The following is an 18217-nucleotide window of genomic DNA, read 5'->3' as shown; positions in this document are numbered from 1 at the left end:
TCCCAGCAAGCAGGGACTCTGTCCAAGGCTCTGGTTTTACTCGGAGTTCCCCACCTGGAGATTCTGTGACCTGTAAATTTGCTGAACTAGGTCAGAGCCGACCAACAGCATCACAGAGCTGATTTCCCAGCAATGCCTGAACAGACTCACAGGGACTCACTGCTCAGCAACCCAGCAGACAGCTGCAGAGCAGATTTCACAGCACCCCCACCCACCAGGCTGGCACAAGCAGAGCAGATATTATGGAACTGGACCAGATAGCTCCATATCTGCAGTGGGACCTGGCTCAGCAGCTCTTTCAGAGGAGTATATGGCACCTAAAAAAAAACAAAAAAAAAAACACCCCAAACACACAACCCTCCCCTCCCCCCCAATCAATCATTGCTTGAGATCAGGAATGGGATTTAAGAAGCAGGAGAAAGAGGAACATGTCCCAGAAGCAACATTCATTGGGCAGGACAGCTAGACTCTAAATCAGCCTGTGCAGCACTGGAATGGGACACACATATTTGTCCTATCCAACCTTCAGGAGTATGGTTTACATCTGTCAAAAACCTGAAGTTGTGTTCAGATTACCTCAGACTCTGGGATATCCATTAGGGACCTTGTTCCAATCTACTTTACCTGGGAGGCTTTTCATACTCTGGTGATAGGCAGCAGTACAAAACCTGAAGACAGACAGGCCAAAGAGTAAGAAGGTAATGTTTAGTACCTTCTGTGCAATACTCAGCTTATAAACTGATGAATTACGGACACCTGGTCAAGTAGGATTTTTATTTCTTATCATTTCAGTCTTTGTAAGGCTTGCCTCAAAAATATAAAAAAAGACTTAAGCTGATAGACGTAGTACAAAATTTCAATAGCGTACAATTGAACAATGACAGTGCACATTCTTTGGCATAGGCCTGTGCTCTTCCTGCTTGGGGTGACCCTTCCGAATCCTTTACTCCACAAGGAGTCACTGGAGTTATTGAAGCCCAGTCTGGAGGTTTCTCCAACTTCGATTATCACAGGTCAGCCCTCCATTCACTCTGAAAATGTACCTGGGAGGTTCTGGTCCATCACTATGGCGGCAGCATAGACCCGAGATCCCATAAGCCAAACTGTCCTGACATTTGAATTTCTGCATTTGATTTTGCCATTAAAGAAATCGCTCAGAAGTAGGATATTTCAGATCCAAAGGGCTTCAGGGAATTTACAGGAGAGCAGAGATCACATCTTGAGTCTGTCCATACTGTTCAGCAGTAAAATTGCAGGATTTTCCTTCTTGATATTCCAATATAAATATTACTCGGATTAAAAAAAATTGATTCTCATAATCTTTAGGAAATAAAAGATATCAGCCAAGGTGCACCGTCATTCCTCATCCGATCCATTTAAGAGGGCAACATGGGAGCTTTTGTCTCTTTTCTGCTTCCGAACCTCAAGTCCAATATCTATTTCTCCATTGTTTCTCTTACATCTTTGAATGCAGCTGTAACACACAAACAATAATAGTCATGGTTACGGAAACCGCCACCCACCAGTGCTGCTTTGCATGCCACTAATATTAGGGTGGCAGGATTATATACATGGGTAAGAATTTGCTTGCATGGGTTGCAGTGATTTGTGTTATTCTGTGATGTTGAATGATTTCTCTGCTCTCCCCTGCATCAGGTTTTTCACGTGCTGTGACCCACGAACCAGGTGCTGAGGAGGAATGAAGGCGAAGCCTGGCTGAGCTGCATGAACACCGGTAAGCAGCAACGCCCCCGCCTTCCCGAATCAATTCCCTGTCAAAAGGGACCCCACCAGCCAGAATAGACTTTCTGGCACTGAGCCTCACGACTTCTGGAAAGACCCCAGCCTCATGTGCGATGAACTATGATATTAGGCACAATATAGGGAGATGGGGGCTGTATAGGGTGTGTCGCCTCTCTGCAAGAAGCACCTTACCCTGTGTCCGGGAGGAAGAGATCCCTCCCCATCTGTCCTGGAATGACACCCTCACCACATGCTGAAAAGGCAGATTTCACCTCTTACCCCAGCAAGCCCCTTGTTTGATACTCCTGGAGAGTGCCCTCAAAAGGAAGACCCCACTATACACACACACACAGTGCTCTAGGCATTATTTTGGGTTGTTCTGTGGCCTGTGTTATACAGAGGAGCGGACCAGATGATCACAATGGTCCACTCTTGTCTTGAAATTGATCAGTCTCCTAATGCCAACTATCTAGTGCTGCAGAGGGATTACAGGCATTGCATGGGGCTGGAATAGCAGGCCTGGTAATTCTGTAGCAGCTCCTCGGGCCATTCCCTGCAGAGGGATTGGCACGTGCCTATCGCTAACTTGTACAGAGAGAGCGACATCTGGATGGCAGTGCTTGTGATGCCAGAGGCTGATGGCTTCAGGGAACTGATCCATACCAGGCAGAGACAAGGCTGCCTCGTGCTAAGGGCAGGTGGCGGCAAGGTGACACACAGCCCTGGATACCCCTGGCGAGCATCACACTTGCACGTTCCAAACACTGCATTTAATGTAGCTACTGCAGGGCTGGCTGTGCAAGGGCAAGATGCTCAGACAAAATGGGCTTGTCCAGCATGCCTGTATTAGCTTGGTGCAGCCATTAGCGGGATACGATATTCCATACGTAAGTACAGATGGGATATGGTCACCTCAGCTGTGATACAGTGAAATGTTTCTCTGTGTGTATGGGGAGACATGGGAGGAAGAATGCTCCTGGGTTTCAGCACAGGGCTGGAAGTCAAGAGACCATGTTCTATTACAGAGCTCAGCCACAAATGTTGAGTGTGACAGCAGACACGTCATTAAGGGGTAAGTTTTCAGAAAGATGTTCCTCCTGTTGTAGGCACAAATTGTACTCACAGTGGTGTAAACGACCGCTTTTGTGCTCCTGGTATTGAGCCCAAATCGGAGTGTTCCAGATCTCTAAGTATTTGAGTGCAGGCAAAATCTGAGGGTTAGATAGTTCACATGGGCATATTTTAAAAGGTATTTAGAGGCCTATGGATGCTAATAGGCATCCAATGGGATTTTCAAAGACACTTAGACACCTGTCTGCATCTTTAGGCACCAATATATACCTTTACAAATCTGGCCCCAAACCTATTTTGTAGGCATAAAAATATATCTGCATATAGCAGCTGTAAAAAGGGAAGCCAGGTCTCAGCTAGGTTGAAAAATATACATATCCCTTAATCTCTTGTGGCTGTTTCTCAGTGTTGCCAACTCTCATGATTTTATCACAGGTCTTGTGATAATTCATGTTTTTCTTTAAGCCCCAGCTGCTGGAGTGAATATATGAGATTCCCATCTTTAAAAAAAAAAAAAAAAAGTTTCTAGCCTGTGACACTTTGGACAACTCATGTTTCTCTGTGCACGAGTTCCCCCCCGTAAAATGGAGATGAAAGTACTTCCCTATCTCACCGAAGCGTTGTCTGGATAAAGACAGACTGTGCGGCGCTCAGGTATTATAGTGCTGGGGCCATACAAAGACCTAAGACAGACGGATAGCCCTCCTGATTGCATGGAAAGCTGACCCTGTTGTACCAGGAAAGCTCAGAGACCAGGAAGCCTTAAAAAGAACCCCAACTTTATTTAACTTTTGAAATAATGAGATTTTTAAAGCTAAATTATGATTTTCTCAAGGCTAAGTCCTTTTTATATTTTTTAATATTTAGGGTTGGCATTATTTTGCTCTGCCTTCTAGACAAAGGTGCTGTGAATCTAGATGTCATTGCCATTTTAAAGTGCTTTGAAATCCTTAGAATGAAATCGACATCGCAATGCCAAGTGCTACATATTCCCAACAATAATTTGACAGTTGTTTCTTCTATACATTTTTTTAAAAATTAAACCTTCACTTTCAATTGCCAGCCAGCACCCAGTGCAAAGAAATAAAAATGGTTAAGACTTCAAGAAGCAACTTTAGAGGCTTGCTGACATTGCTTTGAATCTGTGCATCTGGCAAGTGAAGGATACGCCTCTCGGCGTGCCCTGAAATTTAAAGACGTTTGATGCCACTAAGACTTTGTATTGCAGGTCATGATATGAGCCATTATACATCATGCTCCAATTGTTTCCCCTTCTTCCCCTGCCCTCCCACCACTAACATACCAGTAAGTGAGAGCGTAGTTGGCAATCATAATGAGAATAGCAGCCGCGTAGTGCCAGAAGAAGCACATGGTGACAAACATGATGTTGTCATGGTCATCCTCATTCCAGGCTGGGCCTCCCCGTGGTGGGAACAACACAAATCCAATCTGGTTAGAATAAAATGATTTGTTAGCTTTGAGGGGGAAAAAAAATAGGTGGATGCCTAACCCTCCAACCTCTAATATCACTTTACTTCACCCTCATTATTACAATGCTTCACTCACTAATGGCGTGATCTGACCCCCACTCATGCACAATGCTGGACTTGTGGCTCAAGCTCTGACTGAGGCTCAGCAGACCTGACTTCAAGTCCCATCTTTGCCACAAACTTGCTATGTGACCTTGGGTAACTCACTTAAAATCTTTGTTCCTCAGTTTCCCCATCTGCAAAGTCTGCAAAACGTAAAGGACCTGGGGCTAGTAGGTTTTCAGGACAATTGTTCATAGATGGGTTTTGGAGCACTTACCAAGTAAACCCTGAAAGATAATCCTTCAGTGACAACTGATTTGAATGTACAGTGATGTACATCCCTCCCCCACACCACATTTCCCCACCCCCAATGCCTAGTCTTAGAACAAATCTGAAGGTGTTGAACCAGAACTGACCTGCCAGAACCAGGTTCCCTGCAGGATGGTGAGGCTAGCCCTGAAGAGCTCCAAGACAATGTTGTCGCGGAGGAAGACTTCCAGCAGGATGCTGAAGGCCCCACCGAACACGGCAATGAGCAGCAGGGAGTGGATGTGCTTATCTAGCATGGGGCGGTGAAGGACGTGATAATAAAAGAGAAAACCTGTTGAAATTCATACCAAATTCAGAGTGGCATCATTAGTAAGGAACATATAGATTTTGTATTGCAGTTTTCATCAAAAAAATAAATAAAAATCTCGAAGCGGCTGGCAAAAGGAGGCGATCACCATTCCATTATCTCCATTTTACAGATGGGGAAACTGAAGCACATGGAAGCGAAGCAATTTGCCCAAGGTCACCCCGGAGAGCAGTGGCAGACTGGAAATCAAACCCAGGTCCCCATCCTGTGATAGTTGCTGGTTCACACATCACCAGCAAAACTAATAGGTTTCAGCTGCAGATCTCTGCAGAAAGCCCGCTGTTCCCCTGCTCCCACTGCACACATGCATGCACACACTCGTGAGTTTATGGCACTGGCAGGCAGAAAGAAATCTTGGCATATTAACTGAGCCAAGCTGCCATGGAACCTCATCAGGCCAGCTTTCCCCAATTATAGCCTGTATGTCAAGGCAACAAGAAGTTGTCTCAAAGCCTTTGAGCTGAGCGTACGGACGACTGAAGCAAAGGAAAAGAGAATGGCACAGCAATCCCTGTTTGAAGGTGCTAGGTCAACTCCCATCACCACCAGCAGTCCGTCCCCTCACTACTGAGTTTTTGCTCTCTATTGTACTTCATTAGTTTAACCCTCACTATTTCCTCCAGGAGTTTGCAAATGGAGATTAGCATGGACAGTGTCCTTTTAAATCCTAAGCCTTTGCAAATGATCATTTCAGTGTCTGAATATCCATGTCAAAAGTCATTGATATCTATTCTCCCTCCCCGCCACACACACACTCTCTCTGTTCTGCATTCTTTAAAGTCATGGGAACAGGAGGAGGAAAAGAATCTCGAGATGTTCCTAGACACAGTGGATTCACTACCAACAGGAGCTCCATTCGCACATGGCCATTGGCTTGCTTTGTTCAAGTCAAGTGAAGCCTGAAATCCTGGTTCAAGATGTGTTGACTTGAAGCCAGTGCATAGGCCACTTGGATTGGACAGGTGAGACGAAAGCAGGCAAGACCAACGCTGCCTACAGTGGAAGTATTTGCTCTCTGGGGGTACACATGACACAAGGACAAAACTCTATAGATGTGAGGCAAGAGTAGCATCTACCAGCTGTTTGTGGTAACAAGGGAACTCAGCCTGCTGCTTCATACCACAAAACCATCGTCATCTGAGGAATCCATGCCAGCCTATGGCAAGTATTGTATGGTTTTAAAGCCTGTTAGTAATCATGAGGCAGTTGCTATTGAAATAATGGCAGGATCTTTAGCTTTATCGGTGTCAGTTACATTATACTCCCTTATCTCTACACAAAGAGCTCACCTGCCTGATATTCATTGCTGGGCATCAGAAAGGCCCTCGCTCTAGTGACAGTGCAAGAAGTGACTGGCCCACTTCTTGTTGTGATAATAGTGTGACACATCCTGATCCCAGCTCTAAAGCCATGCCCTGACCAGCGCTTCCAGATTCTGGCCACTTAATTTCAGTCTTCAACTCTATCTACTTCCATATGACGTGAATTCAGCTAGGAAACCTGAAATCTCCTGTGGTCTTCAAACCGCCTCATAGTCAGAGACACAAAGAAATCCCTTTCACTGCAGAAAAAAGTTCTGGTACAATAAAGCCAGATTGAGGTCTCCTCTGATTTAGACGTGGTGGCTGCCCTTCACATCTCACTAGAGGTGGACGTTAAGTAACACCCCATGCCCCAATTCATCCCAACTTTGCTGAAGTTCAGAAGTTGGCAAGATCCAGTGTCTCTCAGCAACTCACCATTAATTATTCTTTCATGATACTTCCTGTGTTTTGTATCTATGAGATCCCCAAACTTTCTTCCTGAACCCAGCTGCTTCCAGCAACATCTGGAGATGTTTCCAGCCATTTCAGAATCCAATTAACAGAGTTTATTTCAGTGATATTTTGTGTAGTTTCTCCAGACTCTTAACTGTTTTTCCTCAGCACATTAGCAGGTTTTACAATCTAGTTATCCTCCTAGCGGTAGACATTCAAAGCTGTCTAGTGCATCTATGTCCCCAACTCCCATTAGGTTCAGTAGGTATCTGTCAAAATCCTCTGAGCAGCTTTGGGAATCTCAGCCCTAGCTGTTTGCCATCAGGCTACTAACCTTCAACAAACACAGCCACCGACAGCATAAGACGATCCAGTCCAAGGGGCACCTTGAGCGGGGAGTAAGTGAGCACATCCACCACACCTGAGAGTCCATAGAACAGGTACATGGTCGTGTGCTGCCAGTTCATCAACTTCACCCAGCTGCGTTCCTCGCCACTGTAGAGATACAAGTGGGGGCCATCGGGAACAAACTGCTCAGCCAGCATTCCTGGACAGAGACAAATACAGGGTTACATGTCCTTCCTTTTAAGGGAGGAAATTAAAAAAAAGAGGGAAATCCAAAACCAAGAAAAGGAAATACCTTTTTCATACAATCTGTGATTAGACTGTGGAACTCACTGCCACAGGAAATCACTAAGAACAGGAATGTAACAAGATGCAAAAAGGGAATGGATATTTATATGGATATCAAGTTATCATAATTAGTGAAAACAACATTTTTGGAAGGGAGATTAAAGCTTGTGCTTTACAGCTTAAGCCAATCTCTGTTAGAGACCAAGGTGAGACCTATCTTGGGGACATATTATTACAGATCTGGCTACTGCAGAGTTCTTGCATGATTCTCTGGCTCATCTGGTTCTGACTACTGTTAGAGACAGACACTAGACAAGATGTACCCGTGGTCTGATCCAGTCTGGCAATGTCTATGAGGAACAGATTTGAAGACAGAACATTCTCCAGGCTGGAGAGAATGAAAAAGGCCCAGTAGAGTTTCTCTCTGTTTGCCAGAAGCTGGGAATGGCCAACAGGGGATGGATCACTTGATGATTACCAGCTCTGTTCATTTCCTCTGGGGCACCTGGCATTGGCCACTGTCAGAAGGCAGGATACTGGGCTAGATGGACCTTTGGTGTGACCCAGTATGGCCGTGTTTATGTTCTTATGCTTCACATCACCCATTGGAGACACTTGGTAGTGTGCAGTTCATTGGGCCTTGTTTATATATTGTACACGTAGGATCAAATTTACCCTTACTTTTATGAAATTAAGGGGCTGAAGGGTGGGTGAAAAAGTCAGACAATAATTGTAGCATGGTGAATTGTCTTGGGTGGTCGGGGATGCACTGTGTTCTAATCCTTACCTATCAGGGCAAAGATGATTTTGACCACTCCTTCAATGACATCCAGGCGTTGGAAACAGTGGTTTCTATGGGACTTTTTATTCACCTTCTCGCTGAAGTACCTCAGGGGGTATTTCACAGACCACCAGATGCCAAAGAGCAGGAAGAAACTGCCTGGGAGAGCATGACCTTTGAAATTTGCCATCACGATTCACCTGCTGGTGCTAAAAGACAAGGAAATAAAAGAAAAGGCGTACTTGTGGCACCTTAGAGATTAACAAATTTATTTGAGCATAAGCTTTCATGAGCTACAGCTCACTTCATCGGATGGATAAAAAAAAAGACCATTGAGAGAAGGGCTTTTACAATCTCCCTAACAATGCAAATAAGCCTTGTCCATGGGACATGACCACAGCTAGCTCAGGAAGAGAGCTCTGTTTTCACATCTATTTCAAGATCATTTTACAACCCAAATATTTGCTTTTCACATTGTCATTTTAAGAGGCAGTGGCATAGCAGATACATTACGCAGATTCCCCATCGTCCAAGCGCAGTCACTAACTGGTAACCCCATGCCCTGCCAGCAGTGCCCCTACCAGAGAAGAGAAGAGTGCCTCCCTCTGGCTGAGCTACCAGGACTAAGCTAATCTTTACTCAGATACTGATCACACACACTGTATATCATGATCAGTGATGCAGAGCCATTTGTAGAGGGATTTTGGCCCCTGTGACTCTGGACCCAAGAGGAAAAGAATCCTCTTTGAAACTGACCAATATCCCTTCAGAGGAAGCATTAAAAACAAAACAAAACAGAGTTAGAGTTAGAATGGACCTTCCATACATGTAGCATGGGCAGAGATTAGCATGAAACTATCTAGAGGCTCCACCAGGGTATATTGGACCGGTGAGCTCTGAATAGCTGTGGACTGCAAAGTACTGTACAGGTCCAGATGAGCTTCTGAGCTTTGTGGTGTACATGCACCTGTGCGGGTGATGGAGCAAGTGCATCACTGCAAGAGGAAAAAGCATGCAAGAAGTTGAAACAAGCCATCTTGTTGGTAGCCCTGGGAATCCACAGCACATCCAAACTGCCTGGCAGGCAATGCAGTCTTGATGTCACTCCTCACTGTATTGTGTCTTAAGGACAAGAGAAGCATCTCACCATTTCGCTAGTCTGTGTTTGAACTTGAAATAGTTCTTGAAGCCTATTTTGAAGGATGGCTTGCGGGCAAGGATGAAGCTCTAGGATGGAGCTGCCAAATTAGTAGGGTACTGTGGCAGATTTGCAAAAGCTTCAAAGGGGAAACACACAGGGGTAAGAAAAGAATGACAATGCATTCACTGGCATTAAACCCTTCCAGACAACAATTCATCCAAACCCATTGCCTCTGATCCAGTTTGTGGCTTTTGCAAATAACCAAATAAGAACAGAGCAGGCAGGGCTGCTACACAAAAGACCTATTCAGAGTAGAAACACAGGGTCACTTTTGTGGTGCAAGCTCTTCCCAACGCTGGCAAGAAAATAAATCTAAATACAGAAGCCACCGGTTCACTGTGCAATATGAGCCAGTGAAGGAGGCCATTACAAACATTATTTGTTTAAGACCAAACGCTGATGATTTTCATGGTGTGTGAAGAACTACCGTCCCTGGATGCTGTACAGAGATTTTTAATTTAAAGAAATAATCTGTTTCTCAAAGCTCAAATCTTCAACAAGAGAAGTCAGCTGGGTGCCAGCTACCATTGCTTCCTCTGGGCCATAGCATATTTTACATGGCTCTGGATATTCAGCTTCTACGCGCTCATGTGCTGCACACTCCCCTATGGTTCTTCGTATAGCTCCAGGCAATTACTGCTTGACTGAAATGCTACACTCTCTGTGGGTGAAAAGTGCTATATAAGAATTGGGTATTAATATACTGTACCCACAGCCCAGTGTGCATGTGGCTGGACTTGGACAGTGAAGAAAGCTCAGATATCAGTGAATGGACTCTCCCTGGTTCTGCACAACTTCACTAACTTACATTTCTATGGTATGTTTTATGGTAAAGATGCCCCAAGTGCTTCACAAAAAGATAAGCCTGTACCCTTGCAGGTAGATTACTTTGCCTACCAGAGAAGTGTAGCCACCTCAGGGGAAGAATAGGCCAACTTTAACAGTGCAAGGCAACAGTGAATAGTTTGGGGAAGGAACTGCAGCAGTCATAACCATTTGACATATGACTGCCATTGGGCTCTCTCCTGGCTATGAGGAGGTCTTTCCAAAGTGGGTTTGTGTTGTTAATTGCTTCTTCTTTCTAATCCACCCATCACTATATTTCCCCTTTCTCCTTCCCTTGACATAGGTCAATTACAAGAGCAAGACATCACAGGTTTTGCATCAATGCTTGACAGGGTATGTATCCTATGTATTTCAGGCAGAGCAAAGGCTGATCAGAAGGAGTGACACAGACCTAGCTAGGAGGGTGGGAGAAGGAGGGAACATTGAGGAATGATTCACTGCGTGGGTGGCTGACCGACAGGCAGGGCTAGCCCTGTGCTGCATGAATGACCTTACACCTACTCTGGAAGTGGTGAGCCATTTCTGGAACGGTTGCAATGGAGCAGTCCACCAGCAATCTAAACAGAGACCTGAGCTCATGTCTTCAGTGTTCCATGCTTTATGTTGGCTGCTGATCCAATTTCAGGTCCATTTCAAGCTTTTGCCCTTATCTATGGGGCTTTAAATTGGCTAGAAAAATGTGGCTGTGTCAGGGACTGTCTCTGTCTAGTCACACCCCACCATGGCCACTTAGTTCAATGCAATAGTACGGCTGATGGCGCCTGGGCTCCAATTAACTTTCTCAGCAAAGGCCCCCAAACTGTTGAAATTGCGGACACCAGAGAGCAAGCTGAGCCTGAATCTTACATCCTTCAAGGTACATTGCAAGACTCATCAGTTTCCTTGGGTCTTCTAACGTACAAGCTGCAGATTGACTGCAATGATTTACTTCTGGAAGTAACCACCTAGGACTTCTGTTAAGGAAATGACTCTAAACAGAAGGGACAGAGCAGGTCTTTACATGGAAGGAACAGATGTTACACAATGGCAGACAGATGTGAAAATGATGGAGCTCTGAGAAATGCCAGCTGTAGTGCAATCAGGGTGTGAGATTGCGCCACTGTTCCTTTCCTCTGCCTCCATCCAGGGAGGGAGCAGAAAGGTGAATACTACATGGGAGGGGCTCATTTCACAACTACCCACACCCTGCCCTGGAGGCATTTGGTATTGACCTCAGCACGGCAATGAGGCCATCCTGACACACCTGCTTTTATTGGCTCCCTGGAATAATCAGGATTAGTCAGTGGCCACAAAGAGACATGAAGATCTGCCAGATGCCAGTGGGAGTACAGGGCCAGCAACTTTTCTGTTACAAAAGAAAGGAAGATGCTGGCTGAAAGCAGCCTGAGCAGAGATGGCCTATGGGGAAGATATAGAGATGGGTCCTTCCTATAAAAAGGCAGTGGCCACTAACTTCTCCTGCTGATGGGTGAACTTCAATATGGTCCAGAGCCTCAGCAGACCCAAGGGATTTAACAAGGCTGGACTGACCCCTTGCAGGAATGGCCTCGTGTTATTCTGAGCTTTGGCTCTTAGTCCTTGATGAGTGGAACTAGGAAGCACAGAGGTGAGGTTACATGTTTAATTTAAACCTTCCAAAAGGTATAGATCACTTCTTATTTGGCCTGGTTGCTGTATTTCAAAACAGTCACCCTGGGTCCTCCACACAACCCAGACCAGCTCATGAAGCCCATCTGTCACTTATAATCCCAAACCTGTTACCCATTTCCCCCCTCCTTGTACGTCTCTTCTGTCACAGTTTCAGGGCAAATGCACCAGTATTCCCCCTCCACTGTCCTTTGAGGCTTCCCGGTTAAAATTTCCGGCTCCCAGCAGTCATCTCTCTGGGGCAGAGACCTGAGTCTCACTGACTCCTGACAAGGGATTTTAAGACTGCACAGCTCCCTGGATTGGCACTGTGATGTCCCCAGCAAGCCAGACTGCCTAAGCAGGCCAGCATCCACGCTTTGCTTTCTCTCCAAATGCTACAACCAGTATATAACCCGCAGTCACAGCTCCATCTAAGCAAGCACTTTTATTCTTCAGATAAAAGCTCCACAGAGAAAATGCATTAGAAGAAGTTCCTACTTTCATGCTAAAAAGCTTACCAAAGGTCACACCAACCTCCAACCTTGGGCTTTGGTAGATTTAAGTCCTTCAAAAGCCACAGCTGGGTTTTCCCTGCTGGTTACAAGTTTATATCAGTCTTGAATTCAGAACCAGAACAAAAACTGGGCAGATCAGCTGTTTCTTTATGCAGTTTGGGCCTTTGATCTTGGCCTCAAGTAACAGGTAATCAGCAGACAAAGACCCTCTCCTCAGGATAAAGCTTTAAAAAACTAGATTTTTGCATGACTGGAGTTGGGTAATTTGCATTAACCTCTCCCTAGGGATGCCCCAGGAAATCCACTTCATACTTATTGTCTCAAAAGTCCATACTCGTCTGGCACATTTTCAAGATAGTCTTTTGAACTCCCATTTCTTACATCAGGCACATCTCCCCCCTGGGGAGGTTAAATACAATCCCTGCCCACAACACAAACTTACTGCAATTAGTTTTTTCAAGGATATTGCAAGAAATTGCCATATCTAGCACATCTTCTTGCCAGTCTCCCCCTTCACCAAATAAGCATCTGGAATTGCCTTCAAACTTCCCCTTATTGATGCAGCTTCAGACCACCCATCCTTTACCTTCCATCTTCCCTACTCAACTGCAATAGCTCCTCCCTGCCATTTTCTAACCACATGCAAGATACCCCTCAAATCTTGCACCAATGCTGCTTAATAAGCTGCTGTGCTGAACTTCCTACAGAAGAGGAGGCCTGAAATCTCCACTGCAATGAACTGGTCCTTCTACAAATGTTGCATCACAGGCATCCTTACTATTGACGAGTTCTAGTGGGGAGGGAGAGAAAGAGTAATATTTCCATGATGAAACACACCAACTCAGTTTATTATGAACCATGTGGTCTTTTGTTAATTACCTGCAAGTGTTCAAAAAACAGCTGGGTATTTGTGAGAACGTTTGCCAATACCAAAAGTTTTGTGAATTTCAGCACTACTTATTCACTGAGAAATTCATAACAGCGTCATTCCACAATTAAAAATGGTCATCTGATCTGGAAGCAAAAACATGACATGACTGATAAAGTGTTTTTAAGACAGCACATCAACTGAAAATGATTTGTACAAGTGGCGCAGTGAACATCCTGATGTAGTCTAAGAAAATCAGATTTAGCCCATGAACACTAGCCAAGCAACAGGTTAAATGTATAATTAATTTTATTTGTAAGATATAGTTTAGCTAGTTCAACACCCTGCATCAAGATCCTAACCCGGCACAGAAAAGCGTGCAATTCAGAATTCATTTGAAAATGGAGAGGATAGGTTAAGGAGAAAACTGATTTCAGAGGTCAGCTTCTATTTGTGTCTGGCATGGCAAGTTCTGACTAAGTGCAAAACAAAAGACCAAGAGGATTGTTAGGAACAGAGGAAGAATGAGTGCAAAGTTGTGAATAGGAAGGTCACTGGTCTTTAAGGTAAAGACAAGTCTGAACTTGGTGGATGAGTGGAAGGTAGTGAAGAGATGCAAAGAGACACTAGCAGTCAGAGCATCAGGAGGGCGGAGTGGGGAGAGAGAAGATTTTGACAGCACGATTTTGGATAGACTCGAGTGGGCACAAAATGGGATGTGGAGAGTCCAGAGAAGAGGCAGTTGCAGCAGTCAAAGCAAAAGATGGACAAGAGTTGGGGTTATAGGAACAGAGAGGGAAAGAGGATTTCAAAAGACGGAATGCAGTACAGTAAGATTTAGGGATAAAAAAAGAAAGGTGTAAAACAGATCCCTCAGTTTATATAGAGTGACAGGAAGGATAATACAGTTACAGATCTTGAGTGACACTCTGATGTATGACCATGCTTTATTATATAGCACCACAGTTTCAATATCACAGAATGAACTTTTCACCTCTTAACATAGAGAACAGCAGGTTGAGAGTCCCAGTGTTTCACTTAATCATGGAGCACACGCACATCCAGTTACATAGGTGAATCAGGGGATTGGTTTCCTAGGAGAATTGTAGCAATTAAATACAGTATGTTCCTGTTTGCCTCTTGCTAGTTTGCTTAACAAGGTGAAGAAACTGTTAGCTATTTGATCTAGCCTTGAGCATATGTCAGGAAGACCATCTGGCATAATTACAGATCAGCTGTGCCAGGATGATCAATTACGCTTTTTTAATTAATAGCTGAAGCTGAAACTCAATGCACCCAAATGTTTCTCTTCTGTTTATTAGTCTCTCTCTCAAAAAGAGACTTACATTTAATAGTAAGCAGCAGCCATATATATCTTGCTGCTTTGAATTAGTTTATTTAAATAGCAAGCAATGATGAGATGGGGCTGAACTGCAGAGTTCAGAGCTGGATCTGACCTTGCAACTCACCATTCCCATCCCCTCAGCTCACCAACTCCACAGGGATTTTCACACAAAATACCATCAGTATAGGCTCACCAAGGCACTGACTGGAAAGTTCTCAGCAGCCTGGCTCCATCAGAGCTGTGTTGCTATGGAGCTGGGTAGTGGGGCCTAGGAGGCAGTGCAGAAACACAGACCCTCTGTGCAGAGAGCGCTAAGCACCAGCAGAGGACTCAACGTCCTCATATTTTAGGGCCCTTTCCACTCCACTACTCAATAGGGGCAGGGACCACCTTTTCGTTCTGTGTTTATACAGCGCCTGGCACAATGGGGTCCTGGTTCATGACTGAGGCTCATATGTGCTACGGCAATACAAACACCAACCAACCAACATGGCCAAAAATCCACAAAATCCTTCTAAAGATTCTGGTCCCATGTGGGTTTCCCATCATGTAGAGGATGTCTGGGGCTAAGATTTTAAAATAGTTGCATCACTGTAGGGCTTTGACTGGCTGAGACTTTGTTTAAATGGCAAAGTTGCACTGGCTTAGTTTAAATTGGTTTTTAAATTAATTTAATTAAACCTGTGGTGTTCAATGCTTAAGGTGCTTCCAGGAGCAATTCTTTATTCCATATCTTGTTCCAACGGGCTGGGCATAGAAATGTAGGGCTGGAAGGGACCTCCAGAGATCATCAAGTCCAGCCCCCCACGCTGAGGCAGGACCAAGTAAATCTAGACCAACCTGTTCTTAAAAATTTCCAGTCACGGAGATTCTACAACCTCCCTTGGAAGCCTACTCCAGATCTTTACCTACCCTTATAGTTGGAAAGATTTTCCTAATATCTAACCTAAATCTCCCTTGACAAGTCCATTATTTCTTGTCCTAGCTACAGTGGACATGGAGAACAACTGATCACCATCTTCTTCTTAACAGCCCTTAACATATTTGAAGACTTATCAGATCCTCCCTCAGTCTTCTTAGGACTAAAGATGCCCAGTTTTTAAAATCTTTCCTCATAGGTCAGGTTTTCTAAACCTTTTATCATTTTTGTTGCTCTTCTCTGGACTCTCTCCAATTTGCTGACATCTTTCTTAAAGCGTGGCACACAGAATTGGTCACAGTACTCCAACTGAGGTGAACAAGAGCTTCACAGCACCCTGTCTAGATTATCTTTCTGGAAAGCCCTGCCCTTAATGCCACAAAACCAGTGCAAATCCCCACGTGGATGCTTATTTCAGTTTAACTTAAACGTGTCCCCAATCAACTTAAGGTAGAGCAAAATACGCCACCCTTACACCAAACTAAAAGCATTCACACAGAGCCTTGCACTGGTTTAAATCATCGCCTTCAGTTAAACCAGTGATACTTTCTCACGTAGACGAGCCTTGAGCGTTATGGTCATTGTTCAGTGCTGGCTCTAGTTTTCTTACTGTTTATTGTACAGTTACTTCTTCAGCTGAAGAGGTAGAGGACTTTTCTTCCATTGCTGAGGTCCTGGGTTCCATTCCTACAAAACCACCAGATAGGAGCTACCAATAAAGATATATTGCTATCCCTGCAAGTAGCTCTTATACGAGGATATTTACTCCTAGAATGGAACTAGCCCATACAATAAAATACTATTGTCCTGCATATTTGACAGCAACGTTGTGGCCAGCTGTTACGAAAGCAATGAAAGACTGCCTCACTCCACAGCTGAAGGGGAGAGATTATTGGCAAATGAGTACATTTGCATTTTGTGTTTAATGAGCCAAACACAGAATCCTTTACCATCAATATTGGTACAATCCAACAGTTTTATGTATTAGGCACGTTATTTCCTTGGAGACACACCAACCACCTACCCAAATTGCTATAAAGAGGCCACATACATATACACTATGCAGATGGCTGAAAATATAAGCTTTCTGGGTAAATAGATGACCACACAATAAGCCTGTATGAGAGCTCTAGCAGCTGGACATTAATGGCAATTAAAGGTGTGCTCCATAAAATGGGCGCTGCCAGAACGTTATCACCTCATCATAATTAATAGATGCACAGACACGTCAAGGCATGGAACGTTAAGGCCATATCCTCTGCCCTGTTAGACTGCACACAACCTGTTCCAGAATCAAAATGCATTTGCAGGAGAGTAGAAAATGATCTTCAGTGTATTTTTAAGCGCACCAAGATAGGACTAACATTTCCCCATGTGACTGACCCACCCTGAGACTAACAGAATGATCATGTGTCCTGACTCATCCTGCCCAGCACAGAACAGCTTGCAGTGTTTCTGTGCCAATGTCAACAGAGACTCAGGTAAGCACAAAAAAAGCAATAGGCTGTCAAGCATTTCCGTGCAGAGTCTTGCTCTGATTACTCTGGAGCAGGGAATAGGGCAGAGTAACCTGTCTGGAATATGTAACCACTGGGAATACAAATGTGCCTGCATGCACTTGTCTCTGCTGTTAACTTGTACCTTTTCTCGTCATTCACCTTTTGCCTATTGTCTAAATCCTAGTGCTCCATGGTCTGAGTTATTTGTTTGTAAAGTCCCAAGCACAACAGAGCCCTGATCCTTGTCTGGGGTCCTTCGCACTACCACGTTAGACGTAAGCCAAAACAGCCCAATGACTTCAGATGGAGTTGTGGGTGCTCAATATCTCCTGAGAAACAGGCCCAAGGCATCCCACCTTGAGCACCCAAAATTAGAGGCTGCTTTTTCAGAAATTGCCTTGCCCTAACTTGATTTCCTCCTTACTCTATTAGTCAGTTCACCTGCTTGTTCCATCACATACCTGATTCTCCACGCACTTTAATTACCGAACTTTGCTCTACTGCCTGTTTATTACAGTATTGTGCTATTAGTCGCCTTAATCATGGACCTGGGGCTTCTATTCTGATCACTTTCACAGCTCAGTTTGTTTCTTGTGCTGTTGCTAATTCCCCGTTCTCTCAAGGAATTAGCAGTGTCTGGACATAGCCAGCTGCTGCTCACCTCTGCTTCTGAATGCACCCCTTCTGGGTCAGTCTCTTCCTGCACCTCCTCTTTCTCCAGCTGCCCTCCTTTTCTTCTATTCCCACCACCAGTTCCACTTTCTCTGCCCTTCCCCATCTCCCACCTCCTTGCTCTGCCACTCAGTTCTACATCCACCCCCTCTTCTGCCACCACCAGAGTCAATTGCCCCAATTCTGCCCATCTCCTTTATCTCGCCCCTCCTGACACCTTGATCCCTCTGGCCCCTCACCCTTCCATTTCACTCCACACTCCTGATCACTTTAGAACACTTGTCCCATTTCAAGATAGATCACTCAGGCAAACATCTAATCTTTTATTGCGCCCCCCCCCCCCGCCTGCCATTTAGTGAAATGCAGACCCTTCTTCTCCTACCCAGCACTGTCATGCAGCAGCTTCAGCTTTCCCCAGGCTCATTAGGCTTCTCTCCTGCTTCTTCCAATTCACCAAAACTGCCTCAGAGGACCTCTTCATGGCCAAGTTTGGAGCCTCTGGAGCTTTCCAAGGGTCTCATCTGCTTTACTGGACCGCTGCACATATCCTCCTGGAATCAGTTTCCTTT

The 18217-nt window shown here is 44.8% G+C and overlaps 1 protein-coding gene across 1 annotated transcript; it reads right to left on the bottom strand.

Moving 5' to 3' along the window:
- Positions 1-866: 866 nt before the first annotated feature.
- Positions 867-18062, bottom strand: LOC140901629 (transmembrane protein 45B-like). The gene is made up of 6 exons (XM_073320827.1): positions 18031-18062; positions 8161-8363; positions 7075-7287; positions 4763-4947; positions 4118-4263; positions 867-1474 (listed from the first exon to the last, which is right to left on the bottom strand). The coding sequence occupies exons 2-6, from the start codon at positions 8342-8344 to the stop codon at positions 1357-1359; spliced, it is 846 nt and encodes a 281-aa protein (XP_073176928.1). The 5' UTR covers positions 8345-8363; positions 18031-18062; the 3' UTR covers positions 867-1356.
- Positions 18063-18217: the final 155 nt, after the last annotated feature.

Source organism: Lepidochelys kempii, chromosome 22 (assembly GCF_965140265.1).
Source record: "Lepidochelys kempii isolate rLepKem1 chromosome 22, rLepKem1.hap2, whole genome shotgun sequence".
NCBI classification, from domain to species: domain Eukaryota; kingdom Metazoa; phylum Chordata; order Testudines; family Cheloniidae; genus Lepidochelys; species Lepidochelys kempii.
Note: the sequence above shows the minus strand (reverse complement) of the source record. Positions and strands in the feature narration are given on the sequence as shown.